Raw genomic sequence first — 12853 nt, forward strand, 5'->3', positions numbered from 1 at the left:
GTGTTACTTAGGAACAAGATAGAACTTATTATGACCGCCGCGCAGCGAAGCGGCGGTCATATAGGTTTAGTCAGATTTTTTTTTTTATTATTATTATTTATTTATTTATTTTTTCAATGATTCCCGGGACACTGAAAGACCGGGGTAGACGAAACTTGGTGGGCATGTAACCCCATATGGATAGCATGGAACCATCGTTTTTCGTTTTGATCTGCAACCCCCGAAAGGAGGGTAGGGCAGACACAGTTTTCTGTGAATATCTCGAGAACCGTAAGGTTTAGGAGGACCATTTTTTTGTTGTATGTTGATCTCAAGGGGCCATGTCAACCCATTCCATAACCACTCATTTCATGTATAGCGCCACCTAGTTAAACACAAAAAAGTAAAAATGAGGTGTTGTAATCGCAGGTATCTGTGACCTAACATAGTCAAAACTGCACGAAATTGGAAGTGTAGGATCATTATGACACCCTCTGAATGCACGCCAAGTTTCGTGGAATTCCGTTCATGGGGGGCCACACAATAAATTAATTTATGTTACTATACACCAACTGGCCTGTAGGTGGCCGGAGACAGTTTTCTGTGAATATCTCGAGAACCGTAGGGCCTAGGACAGGGGTGGGCAACTAATTTCCCCAAGGGGCCACATGACAAACTGGGACTGTTGAGGAGGGCTGGACCCAAAATACCGAACTCAAGTCTGAACTCAATTCTGTTCAATTCTATTCTGTTCTTGTATAACATTAAGTAAATCATATGGTTTTGTTTACTAGTCGTAAGAACAGATGAAAATGTGAGGGGAAAGGAAAAACAGCAATATTTAATCTATGTCCAGTATTTAATCCTCATTCTCCAAAATGATTTTTTGACATTGACATTTTTTTCAGTTTTCAAAGACTGATATAAAAAAAGTACTACAATATCTATATAATTAGGCTAGGTCATGAAAATGTGAAGGAGTCAGTACAACCGATAGGCCTGTGCCACCATTTCATCAACACTCAGCAATATTTCATCATTAAATCATTACCATCATTAAATTAACTCTATGCAGAATTAGACTACGAAAATGTGGAGCAGACAATAGTAGACTGTCATTAGTTAATCAACATGCACAAAGAAAACTATTTTAAAAATGTAGGCTATTTTTTTGCTTTAACTTTATGCACATAACTGTGATTGGTCAACTCGCTCTGTGTGTTGAGCTGGCTGCTTCAAGCAACCTGTGGGTAGTAGCATCATACTAGTTCGCTAACATAAGCTTTGCAAATAAACTCAGACATATTTTGGTTACAATTACGGGGTTATCCGATTGTAAACTGTCTATCTGCCAGTAACGTTTTGAAATGAACACTTCGTATCGCCAACGAGCAGCAGTAGGAGTTCCAGTCGTTCTAACAACCTTTGCGGTGGTGAGCGACGCAGACATAAGAGACACAAAACTTTGAAAGGTTTACGCCAGGGGTCGGCAATTACGTTTGGACCCGGGCCAATTTTTTTTCAGACAATGGCATCGCGGGCCATAGCTTTTGTAATGGGGGGGGGGGGGGGGGTTATAGGCCTACTATTTAAATTATTAATTATTATATTATATTAAAATAAACATCATCTAACTTTTAAAATGCATTTAATTTAATTCCATTAAAAACGTTTATTTGCTTATGTGCGCTGTTTTTATGCCGCCTGCTGCATCTCCTGTCGTCTCTCATGAAACAGGCGACTTGCCTAGCAACTTGCCGTAACTAATGTGTAGGCTACAAATATTATTCTTTTGGATGACGTGTAAATGATTAGCTGAACATTGCTATATGCTAGTTATCGATGCAAAATGTCGTTGTCAAAAGCCTTGAAAAGAAAAATTGATTCAGAATGCAGGACCTACAAAGAAGAATGGAAGCAGAGGTATGTGTTGAGCCTGCCTGCATTTCTTAATGCCAAGCCTATTAATTTAACGAAACATAGGCTATTTTTGACCTTGCCCACTGGAAGAGGGAGACAGGACACTGTTGTTTTTTTTTGCACAAGATTACGCGCACTCGCGTGCCAATACCGTTCCGACCTGTGCGTCATGGATAACTGCAAGGATGTTCCACCTGTTTTGTCACTTTAGTAGGACTATCATCTATACCTCAATAAATGTTTTGAAATTGATGGGATTGCTGTAGGCCTTTTTTTCTTTTTAAAAACATGGGGTTAAAAAAAAAATTCATTCAACAGCAAATTAACGTCATCTCGCGGGCCAGATAGAATCAATGGCGGGCCAAAATTGGCCCGCGGGCCACTATTTGCCGACCCCTGGTTTACGCCGACGTAAAGGCAACTGCATTGTGTCGACGCAGGAGCATAAATTCTGTTCACCAGCACATCAGTGAGGGTGTTTACATCGTATGCATCCACGCACAAATGTATGGGCGTACAAATAGCAGTCGCTTTCAAAATAAAAACAACGATATTGATTTGCATGCATTATCTCTATGCTAGGTTCTTGACTATTGTTCTTTCACGGACCTTACGCGGGCCGGTCAGGGAAAGCCCACGGGCCGGATGTGGCCCGCGGGCCGTATGTTGCCCATGTATGGCCTAGGACAGGGGTCGGCAAATAGTGGCCCGCGGGCCAATTTTGGCCCGCCATTGATTCTATCTGGCCCGCGAGATGACGTTAATTTGCTGTTGAATGAATTTTTTTTTTAACCCCATGTTTTTAAAAAGAAAAAAAGGCCTACAGCAATCCCATCAATTTCAAAACATTTATTGAGGTATAGATGATAGTCCTACTAAAGTGACAAAACAGGTGGAACATCCTTGCAGTTATCCATGACGCACAGGTCGGAACGGTATTGGCACGCGAGTGCGCGTAATCTTGTGCAAAAAAAAACAACAGTGTCCTGTCTCCCTCTTCCAGTGGGCAAGGTCAAAAATAGCCTATGTTTCGTTAAATTAATAGGCTTGGCATTAAGAAATGCAGGCAGGCTCAACACATACCTCTGCTTCCATTCTTCTTTGTAGGTCCTGCATTCTGAATCAATTTTTCTTTTCAAGGCTTTTGACAACGACATTTTGCATCGATAACTAGCATATAGCAATGTTCAGCTAATCATTTACACGTCATCCAAAAGAATAATATTTGTAGCCTACACATTAGTTACGGCAAGTTGCTAGGCAAGTCGCCTGTTTCATGAGAGACGACAGGAGATGCAGCAGGCGGCATAAAAACAGCGCACATAAGCAAATAAACGTTTTTAATGGAATTAAATTAAATGCATTTTAAAAGTTAGATGATGTTTATTTTAATATAATATAATAATTAATAATTTAAATAGTAGGCCTATAACCCCCCCCCCCCCCCCCCCCATTACAAAAGCTATGGCCCGCGATGCCATTGTCTGAAAAAAAATTGGCCCGGGTCCAAACGTAATTGCCGACCCCTGGCCTAGGAGGTCCACCTTTTTTTTGTATGTTGGTCTTAAGGGGGCATGTCAACCCATCCCATTAGCACTTATTTCATGTATAGCGCCACCTAGTTAAAAATTAAAAAGCAAAAAATTAGGTGTTTTCATCACAATATCTCTGGCTGACATGGTCAAACCTGTGTAGGATCATTATGACACCCTCCGAATGCATGCCAAGTTTTGTGAACTTTCGTTCATGGGGGGCCTTACAATAAAATAATTTATATGTACATTTAGTGACCATACACCAACAAGGATTCCCGGGACACTGAAAGACCGGGGTACACGAAACTTGGTGGGAATGTAACCCCACATGGATAGCATGGAACCGTCGTTTTTCGTTTTGATCTGTAGCCCCCCCGCTGTACTGGACCCCCCGAAAGGAGGGTAGGGCAGACACAGTTTTCTGTGAATATCTTGAGAACCGTAGGGCCTAGGATGACCAATTTTTTCCGTATGTTTGCCTCCAGGGGTCATGTTAACCCATTCCATGTGCACACATGTGCAAACAGATACACACGCACACACATACATTCACAGTAATCATACACAGTAGACATATGTACGCATGCATGCACAAACACACATACGCAGGCAAACACACAAGCACGCACGCGCACACGTGCGCGCACACACACACACACACACACACACACACACACACACACACACCCACACACATAAACAAACGTGTACACGCACACATGCACACAGTTCAAGAATGTCTTCTTTTTTTCAAGAATTATGAACAGGCAAGATGGGGGTGGGGTTGTATAAAATGAATTTTACATGTGAAATCTATGAACTAATCATGTTTTGGTACTTGTTGTCTAGCAGATACCAGTGAGAATTGAGTGTGGCTAATGCAATTTAGTGAGACAGTTAGAATCATATAGGCCTTTCAGCGTGATTTATTTTTGTGGAAAAAATGTGCTGGACTGGGCGGCGGTCATATTTTGTACCGCTCTGCGGTACATCTAGTTATGATCTGAGCGGTGTGTTACGCTCACTGCTACCGCTTCGTTATTTCCAATGTGATCCCTGCCTAACAGTTCACATATGTACACGCCCAGAGCAGAAGGAAGCTCTTGATCCGGCAGCCAGTGAGCAGTTGGGGACTAGGTGCCTTCCTTAAGGGAACCTCATCTCTGGATGAAGATATAGGAGAGTGCTGGGCAATCAATCCTCACCCACATTTTTCCTACCCGTCAGGAATCGAACCAGCCACTCTTTAGTCACAAGTCCGATTCCCTGACCAGTTGCTGTTTACCTTGCTGGTTTGTCCACTATGAGCACACATCAATCAGACTTGAGGAGTGTTTGCAGGATGTGGTCTACGGCCTGTGGGAAACTCTCACAGGTCAAATATGGTGGCGGGCTGATCTTCCCTTCATCTCCAACTCTGTATTTACCTGCAGGGAAATCACATCACAACAGGTTACTTCTCAGCTAATGGTCATTACAGGTACATTACATTACTGAGCTCAAGGAAGAGATTGCTTGTTGTGTCTAGGTGAGAGAACTTTAATTATTGTGTTTGAGTAAAGATCAAGATCAGTATTGTATAGTGCTTATAAAAAGTGTTCACTTCCTTGAATATTTCCACTTCTACTGCTTTTATAAATGGAATCTTGATCAATTTAAATTGGCCTTTTTTTACAGTAATTAACTAAAAATCCCTCTTTAATGTCAAAGTGAAAGCAGATTTCTACAAAGTAATGTTAATTGATTAAAAATATATAATGCAAAATAAGTGATTGCATAAATATTCACAGTATTTTGTTTGAGTCAGAGATCAGTAAGTAAGTACACAGTTTGAGTAAAAGGTCCCTCACCAGTCCGAACAAGTATTCCTTGCATGCCGGAATTCTGAGCTCCTCCTACGTCGTCTCTTGCATCCTGTGAGTGGAACAGAAGGAAAAAACACTAATAAACACTGATGTTCAACAACACAGCAGCAAAGTGTGCAGCTTTAACACGTCGTCTGAACGCCCTCTGGTGAAAGTCAAGTTTTTAACCTTGTTAGAGTGTCCGTAGGATGTCTGCTATGTTTTAGAAAACACATCAATAGCGAAATGAGTTATTGCCAAGGATTTCTGTTTTGGATCTACGGTTGATCAACAACAGCCTCAGTATGTAAATTCAAACTGCAGTCCTTTATGACTGTCATACTGAACCAATCCTGAGTTCTTGGGGTTGGGACAACTCATACAGACAAGCTAGCTTACATGCTACATGCCGCCAGTCCTTTATGACTGTCACACTGAACCAATCCTGAGTTCTTGGGGTTGGGACAACTCATACAGACAAGCTAGCTTACATGCTGCATGCCGCCAGTAGCAGGTGAACAGTGAGTAGAGAGGGGGCGGGACCAGATAGATCCCGCTTCTCCAAATGAGGAAGAAGGTAAATTATGCCCTTTTAAGGTCATGAGGGGAATTAAAAAAACTTTTGAATGTATACTGCATAATGCATATTGTATTATGTATAACATATATGTATTTATAGTGTAGCCCTCTAGCCAGCACTCACGTCTCCGATCATGACGGCTTCGTCCGGGGAGCAGCCCAGGTCTCGCAGGGCCTCCAGGAAGAAGGTCCTCTCCGGCTTGCCCACCACAGTGGCCTTGGTGTCCGTGGCGTACTCCAGCCCCGTTACGAAGGGCCCGGGGCCCAGGGCCAGCCCGTCCTTGCGCTTGTAGTAGCGTGCTTTGTGGATGGCTATCAGGGGCGCCCCATCCAGCATTAGACTGACGAGGAATGTTAGAAAAGAAGAAAAGGTAGAAGAAAAGAAGGGTAGGATGACCAAATGTCACCATGTCTACCAAGGCTGAACACAGTGCAGAAATTGGGTGGGTTTTAACCACATTTTGCAGCTAGGGTGTGTGCCGATGCGTATGTGGACGATAACTGTTTCTGCTGAATTCAGATCGAATGATTCTGTTGTTTACTGTTTGCACATATGATTTCCTATTATCTGAGATGTAGCACTTTACTGTGAGAGAAAAATCAACTTGACTGTAAAAGGAGACAGTGAGTGCATAGTTTACCGAAAGGCCTTGTTGAGCATCTGATAGTTAAAGTGCTCTGGAGACAGTCCAATCACTACAGCATTGGGCTCCGACGTATCTATACCTGTATAGAGGAGAAGATTCAAACTGTCAGCACAACAAAATGTTACATTACCGGTTTAAAGCTTTTTACCTGACACTGATGTCCTAGGTACTAAATAGTCTCCTCTTTGAAGCTATATGTTGCCATTTTCCTATCAGGCTAAAGATTTTAATCAGTCTGAAAGCATGTCACATATCATATCAAAACATATCCAGACCAGCCAACCTGAAAAATCCTCCAGGGCACTGTCCTCTACAAGCAGCAGGGGGCGCACTTTCCTCTGCTCCAGCAGGTTGCGAGCAGCCGTCAGAGAGGTGAAGATCTCATGCTCTTGGATGTCAAAGTTCAATTTGCGGAGTCTTTCCAGCAAGTTCCGCTTGCATTCTTTGGTTGTGTTGGTGACAAATTTCACCGCAACAGGGGCACTCCTTAACCTGATTAATATCAAATATAAAAAATAGGAAACTGTCAAACATTAATAATTATGAGCAGGGCATTGATCACATTTACATGTTATTCATCAGAGATGCTTTATCGTCAGGTGCAGTATCTTAAGGACACTATCTTACAGTGAAAGGAAGGCAAGATTACATTTAATCAGTAGGAGTCCTTCCTTGAAAGAGCTGGGCTACTACAGCACAGACGTCTTGAGTAACTGAAGTTTGGGGTTGTATAATTTTTTTTTTTTAAAAACAGGAAAAAAGAGTGTGTAATTGACCGAAGCAAGTAAAGCATGAAGGTATGCGTGTGTGTTTGTGTCTGGCACACATAAAGCATGTAAAGAGTGTATGTAACTGACCTCGCGAAAACATGGAAACCATGAAGGTGTGTGCGAGTGACTGACCTCACCTAAACATGGAAACGGTCAAGGGGTGTGTGTATTAGTGACTGACCTCACCGAAGCATGTAAACCGTGAAGGTGTGTGTGTGTGTGTGTGTGTGTGTGTGTGTGATTGACCTTGCCAAAGCCTCCTGTGCTCCTGGGACAGCAGCATCCTCTATGTGGAGTGTGCCACTCAGGTCAATGAGAACAGCCTTCAGTGCCCGACGGGTCGCCATGGCAAACGCTGCCAATCAGAGAACATCACATTCAAAATGTTGACACCTACCACCATCACACCACAACTTTACATCTCTGGGTAGTGACCTTACTAAGAAATATTTATCTATGTATTTTAAAAACATTTAATCACATCAGCATCCAAACACTCAATTACATAAACAACAGATCACTTGGACCCTAGATGTGGAAAACAGGCACAAACAATCATTTACCCCAGTTGGATCACTGGATCAGAATACGAAGGATTATTTTAAACACAGAATTGTAGGTCAGTTAATGGAAACTTGGCATTGGTGATCCTCTATTATTTAGACGTTTTTGGATTTTTCTCCTCTTTCAAAACAGTCTCTTTAAGCACAATTAATGCTCTTATTCAACACAAGCGAATGTGGATTACACAGTATGACCAGCAATACATCTGCCAAAACATAAGACTGGGCTTTGATTGATGATTCCTATCCATTCAAACATGAACAAATTTTTATTTAAAAAGTGATGCCAAATATCTGAGAACTTAAGCAGATTCTGAAGCCACTGACTAAGGCAGATACGTTAGCTAACACTAATACTGCACTCAACATCATATGAGGACATGTAAGTAAATCAGGGACGGAATAAATAATTCGACCAAAAGAATAAGCTGATATTTTTTTGCTCCAGTTAAGGTTCAGGACACTGAAGAGGAGCACGATTGTAGGCGGCTGATTCTGAGCCCAGCTTCTTCCCATATGCTAGCTTGCTAAAGACAGGTGTTTCGTCAAAAAGAAACACAAAACTATGCTTACAAAATGCCCAGTATATAAATAAAACGGTGTGCTTGTTTTGCTTGTTCTTATATTACCGAAAGTCGTGTGAACTTGGGGCCAGATATACTGCAAGAGCCGATCACATCAGTCGACGGAGCTCACTTGATAACAGCCAGAGCCCGTAACAGCTGATACCGGGGTCCTTCGTATAGCTCAGAGTGAGGGTTGTCTATAGAGGTGCCTGACTGATTCCCACATGTTTTTGGTTAGTTTGTTTTAAATTAGTTGTAGCACAAGCAGAGAGACTCTATCAGTAAAAGTAGTAGTTGTTGTGGTGGCGGTAGAAGAACAAGAGGCCCACACAAAGCTAGGCCTAGTATATACAGCCCTCAGACGATTCAACTTGCTGTGAGTCTGTTTCTGGTTAACATGCTGCTGGGGCCCATGCTCCTACCAAATGTGGGATGCTCTTCAGGCCCATTTGCATGTTTAGCTTTTTTCCTGTTTTTGTCACACGCACACAATACACAACATGGCTTCAGATTCAGCTATAATCATGTAAGAGGGTTATAAATAAACAGATTAATCGCTCATTAAAAAAAAAAAAACATGTGTTCCACTAATAACTAGCAGATGTTTCGCATTTGGAGGTATTTTCCTGCATTAATCGATTTAAACATTTTGAAAGGTTTATCATGAGAGCTAAAAGCCTCTTTAGACACTATTTCTGCCGTGCCACGTCGACCAGGCTACTTCCTTTTTGTGTTCCAACTCTGCATTTCTTTTCCTTTTATTTCTCAACATTTGGTTAAATGTGAAAGTTTATGTTCAGACATCTAGACTTGTTTTAGAATGTTAGATGTTTTAGGCCTACCAGCAGAGTTCTCTATTGGTTTACCCGTTAGTTGTCATATTTTAAGGTGTGAAATTCTTAGGCTACTTATCGAACAGCAGTATGTAAGATTTTTTAACAGTTAACTGAATATATATATATATATATATATATATATATATATATTGTTATTAAATAGTCAGTCTTGCACAGGTCTGACAACCTAGACTTGCATACTAAAAAGCATGACCTCTTGGATTCTGAATAGTTGAAGCAGAAATGTTGAGCAGCGATTATGATAGACTAATCTAGCTTTTAACTTCAATCTCACTGATAAAACATATGGCCATAATTCAACATAATATCTGGCTCTCATTTAGTCAGGCTTAAGCTTCTGTTAATAAAAAAATGTCCTGTAAGCTTAAGGGCAAAGTTGAACAGTAGTAATGTCCACCATATGATAGTAATCAACAGTAGATTGGCTGGAGAACTTTTACTAATACACAGTTCAGTAATAGTGTCCTCCATTCTCACTGAGGTCACAAGGAGGGCAAGATGGAGCAGGCTGTTTTACTTTACTTTTAGCTTGCATCCTCTATTACAACTGTATTTCTCGTTAAGGTCACATGTCAATGGCAGGGATGCTGTATAAACGTCAATTTATAATATGCTACCAATTCTGATAGGCTATACAACATGTTGAGACACAATAAACTAGGCATGGCCTCTTTGGGAAAAAAATTAAATGTGTTTCTGCAGTAGGCCTATCATTATAAATAGTAGTACAGTAATGCTCTTGTTGTCAGAAGAACAAACAAGTTCTACTGTTTTTTTATTAAAACATCTGACATGAGTGACATGTTATGATTTAATATGTAAAAAAAGACATTTGTGCACGCCAGACATCTAACTGTGCACTTGAAAAGAATGACATGATGCACACATTTCCACTAACAGCCTTGGAGGTGGGCAGAACGTTGCATCATTGTATCCAGTTACCGCAGCATACAATCTGCATTGTACTTCTTTAGTTCTAATAGTCTTTCTAAACAGAACAGTGGATGGCTTTAGGTGACAATACAGAGTCTCACTGGATCACATGGTAGTTGATGGAGGAGTACCATAAACTGCATTTACAGCAACTGTATCCCCTGTTCCCAGCAGACAGATTCCCCATGTATCTCTACAGGGCTAGATCACTTTTACAGGTAGAAGTTGTAATGCTCAGCAGGAAAATAAAATCCACATGGAAATCTGTGTGGTGGGCTGTTGGAGTGCACATCGGGTGACAAATGAAATACTTTATTTTAAACCGAGGGAACTGTGTTCAAGGCAATGTCCCAGGATAGAAAGATATGGGGGTTTTTCCCCTTGCTCTGTCACAGACAGATGCTGTTTTTTTTTTAGTCTTCCTGCATTTCAGAGAAAGCCTGTCTGTGAAACTGTAAGCTCATCAATATCAGAGACATTGGCATGCTGTGAGACACGTGGATACAAAAGACAATTCATCATTCACTGCCGTTGTGATACAAAAAACAGGTGCAAAATAAGACTTGAGTGGAGACGCTTCAGAATTCCCAGGAAACTGCGGAGTGGCGACGACCATGCTGACAATATAGTCCGTGTTTTCTTTTGCAGATGTTATTCGTTTTGTCGATTCCCCCGGGGTAGTACCTCAGCCAAACAGTAGTAGTAATACAATGCTCACCGAGTTGACTATTATTAACGGCACTGAAATTGAAAAGACATAGAGTTAGCAAAATGCATCGTCTGTTATATATACACCGTATAAATAAATACTGCCATTAACGTTAATAGCTCTGTATTTGGGCGCTTGGGTGTTACCTCTCATCACTGTCCTGACGGAGCGAATGAGATTCAGGAGCTGTGCTTTAATCCCAGGTTCATCACCAAATCCACCGATGCCTTGATCCGCTCCCCAACCAACTGTAGGTTATTCACCAAAATAACCACATTCTCGATTAAAGTGCCTTGACTATAAGAGGCAATACTGTTGAGGTTGTATATTGATAAAGTCAAATGCCTATAACGTTACGTGGTTTTGAAAGCTAAGTTAGCTTAAAGTTTGTTTTAGTTAACGTTACCCATAACGTTACAGCGGGATATTTACATACCTAACAACATTTACCGTTAGAAAGCACATGACCATTTAAACGTAAATTCAGTATGTAGCTTTATATACACACGCATTAAAGCGATACAGTTTTGCAGTGCTTTTGCAGTATTATTGGCTAACATAGCTAGGAGCTAGCTTGTTAGGGAAGTGATTCACCAGGTAGGTGGTTTGGTAGCCTGCGATTTAAATTGAATACATTTTGCAGGAAGTTAGAAATACGCAAAATACTTACTTTTACTCAAAAACCGTTCTTCGTGCAGAACGGCTATGGCATTAGTGCATAATATAGCCGTTTGTATCAGGGAGTACAGGGTGAACGCCATGCTGGCACTTCTTTATTCTGACGTGGTGATGTCATTTGATAAGGAGGAAGGAACCGGAGATTCAGTCTGTCCTACGTCACACAGTCCCTGTCCAATCCCAGGCGTCTCTGTGTGGCTTTCTCCAAAAAACCCTAGCCTACTCAAAATAACCTTAGTTCTTTTTCATTTGTGTAATCATTTTTAACTACGTCAAATGTTATGAAACTGCGGGAATCAGGATTATCATTTTTAAGTGCTTTGTCCTTTCATGTTAGGGATAAGTTGTCTGGTGATGAGTGATGTCTGGTGTAGCCTGCATCTAAGATGAAATATTTTGGACAAACTGCAATTTCAATATTGTATAGACTTTAATTATCCACATAAATAGTAGAGAAACTACAAGAACATATTTAAATACATTTGCATGAACAGCTCATAATAACATTCTTAATTTAATATTTACTGTATGTCAACCATTGAAATAAGCAAAATGAAAAGAAGGATGTTCATTTGCTTCTATGTTCACTGATGATGAGGATGATGATGATGATGCTGTATGTGTCAATCAGGTCCTGCAGTCTCCCGTTCTCTTCTGAATGGATCCTACTGCTCTGCCAAGATTTTCAGGTCGTACAACAAATATGTGCTGAATCGTACAGGAACAGTGTGCCAGGATCAGTTATGAGTAGTCAGAATGCCACCGATGAATCCCAAAGTCCATGTGTTAATTTAACAGTGCCTCTTTGATTTTTTTAGGACTAATATACACAGTTGATCTCTCTCCCTCTCTCTCATACTCTCTCTCTCTCTCTCTCTCTCTCACACACACACACACACACACACACACACACACACACAAACTGAAGCATTGCTTGAGGAAGGTTTAGCTTTTTTCGTATAGAGCCGCTGATTCCTCTCTTTGCCTTTTCAACCATTCCAAGACCGTCCTGGGGAAAGAATGATGAGGTCACTTCTGTTGCATTGTGGGAGTGCTCACAGATAGCTCATAGGCCTTTTGTCATTCCCAGTTTGAGAGATTTCCAGGGCTGCTCGATGACACGCCAGCTGTCCCAACAACCTGAAACAGAAAGTGAAAAATGGTTATTAACTCTTAATTTATAGTATAGCCTTTGTTTAACTTTGGCATAACTTTAAAGGGACACCAGGCAATGTTTTCGTGTTAATTACTCATCTTCGTAAGTCGGTATATG

At 41.0% G+C, this 12853-nt stretch overlaps 2 protein-coding genes across 3 annotated transcripts; both read right to left on the reverse strand.

Annotated features, from left to right (window-relative positions):
- Window positions 1-224: 224 nt before the first annotated feature.
- On the reverse strand, window positions 225-8553 carry hdhd2 (haloacid dehalogenase-like hydrolase domain containing 2). 2 transcript variants are annotated; one of them, XM_076283940.1, is made up of 8 exons: window positions 8467-8553; window positions 7521-7629; window positions 6788-6996; window positions 6499-6583; window positions 5982-6198; window positions 5285-5348; window positions 4720-4861; window positions 225-364 (listed from the first exon to the last, which is right to left on the reverse strand). In XM_076283940.1, exons 2-7 carry the CDS (start codon window positions 7619-7621, stop codon window positions 4749-4751), a joined length of 789 nt encoding a protein of 262 aa, XP_076140055.1. In that variant the 5' UTR covers window positions 7622-7629; window positions 8467-8553; the 3' UTR covers window positions 225-364; window positions 4720-4748. The 2 variants fall into 2 exon arrangements, with proteins under 2 accessions (XP_076140055.1, XP_076140054.1); XM_076283939.1 differs by lacking the exon at window positions 225-364 and having other exon boundaries at window positions 4360-4861.
- Window positions 8554-9997: 1444 nt separating this feature from the next.
- On the reverse strand, window positions 9998-11694 carry ier3ip1 (immediate early response 3 interacting protein 1). Its single transcript, XM_076283941.1, has 3 exons — window positions 11573-11694; window positions 11049-11150; window positions 9998-10934 (listed from the first exon to the last, which is right to left on the reverse strand). Exons 1-3 carry the CDS (start codon window positions 11661-11663, stop codon window positions 10879-10881), a joined length of 249 nt encoding a protein of 82 aa, XP_076140056.1. The 5' UTR covers window positions 11664-11694; the 3' UTR covers window positions 9998-10878.
- Window positions 11695-12853: the final 1159 nt, after the last annotated feature.

Source organism: Alosa pseudoharengus, unplaced genomic scaffold (assembly GCF_046254945.1).
Source record: "Alosa pseudoharengus isolate Yale_2024_CS ecotype anadromous, Long Island Sound unplaced genomic scaffold, YU_APseudo_1.1 YU_APseudo_1.1_scf_14, whole genome shotgun sequence".
Classification (NCBI taxonomy): domain Eukaryota; kingdom Metazoa; phylum Chordata; class Actinopteri; order Clupeiformes; family Clupeidae; genus Alosa; species Alosa pseudoharengus.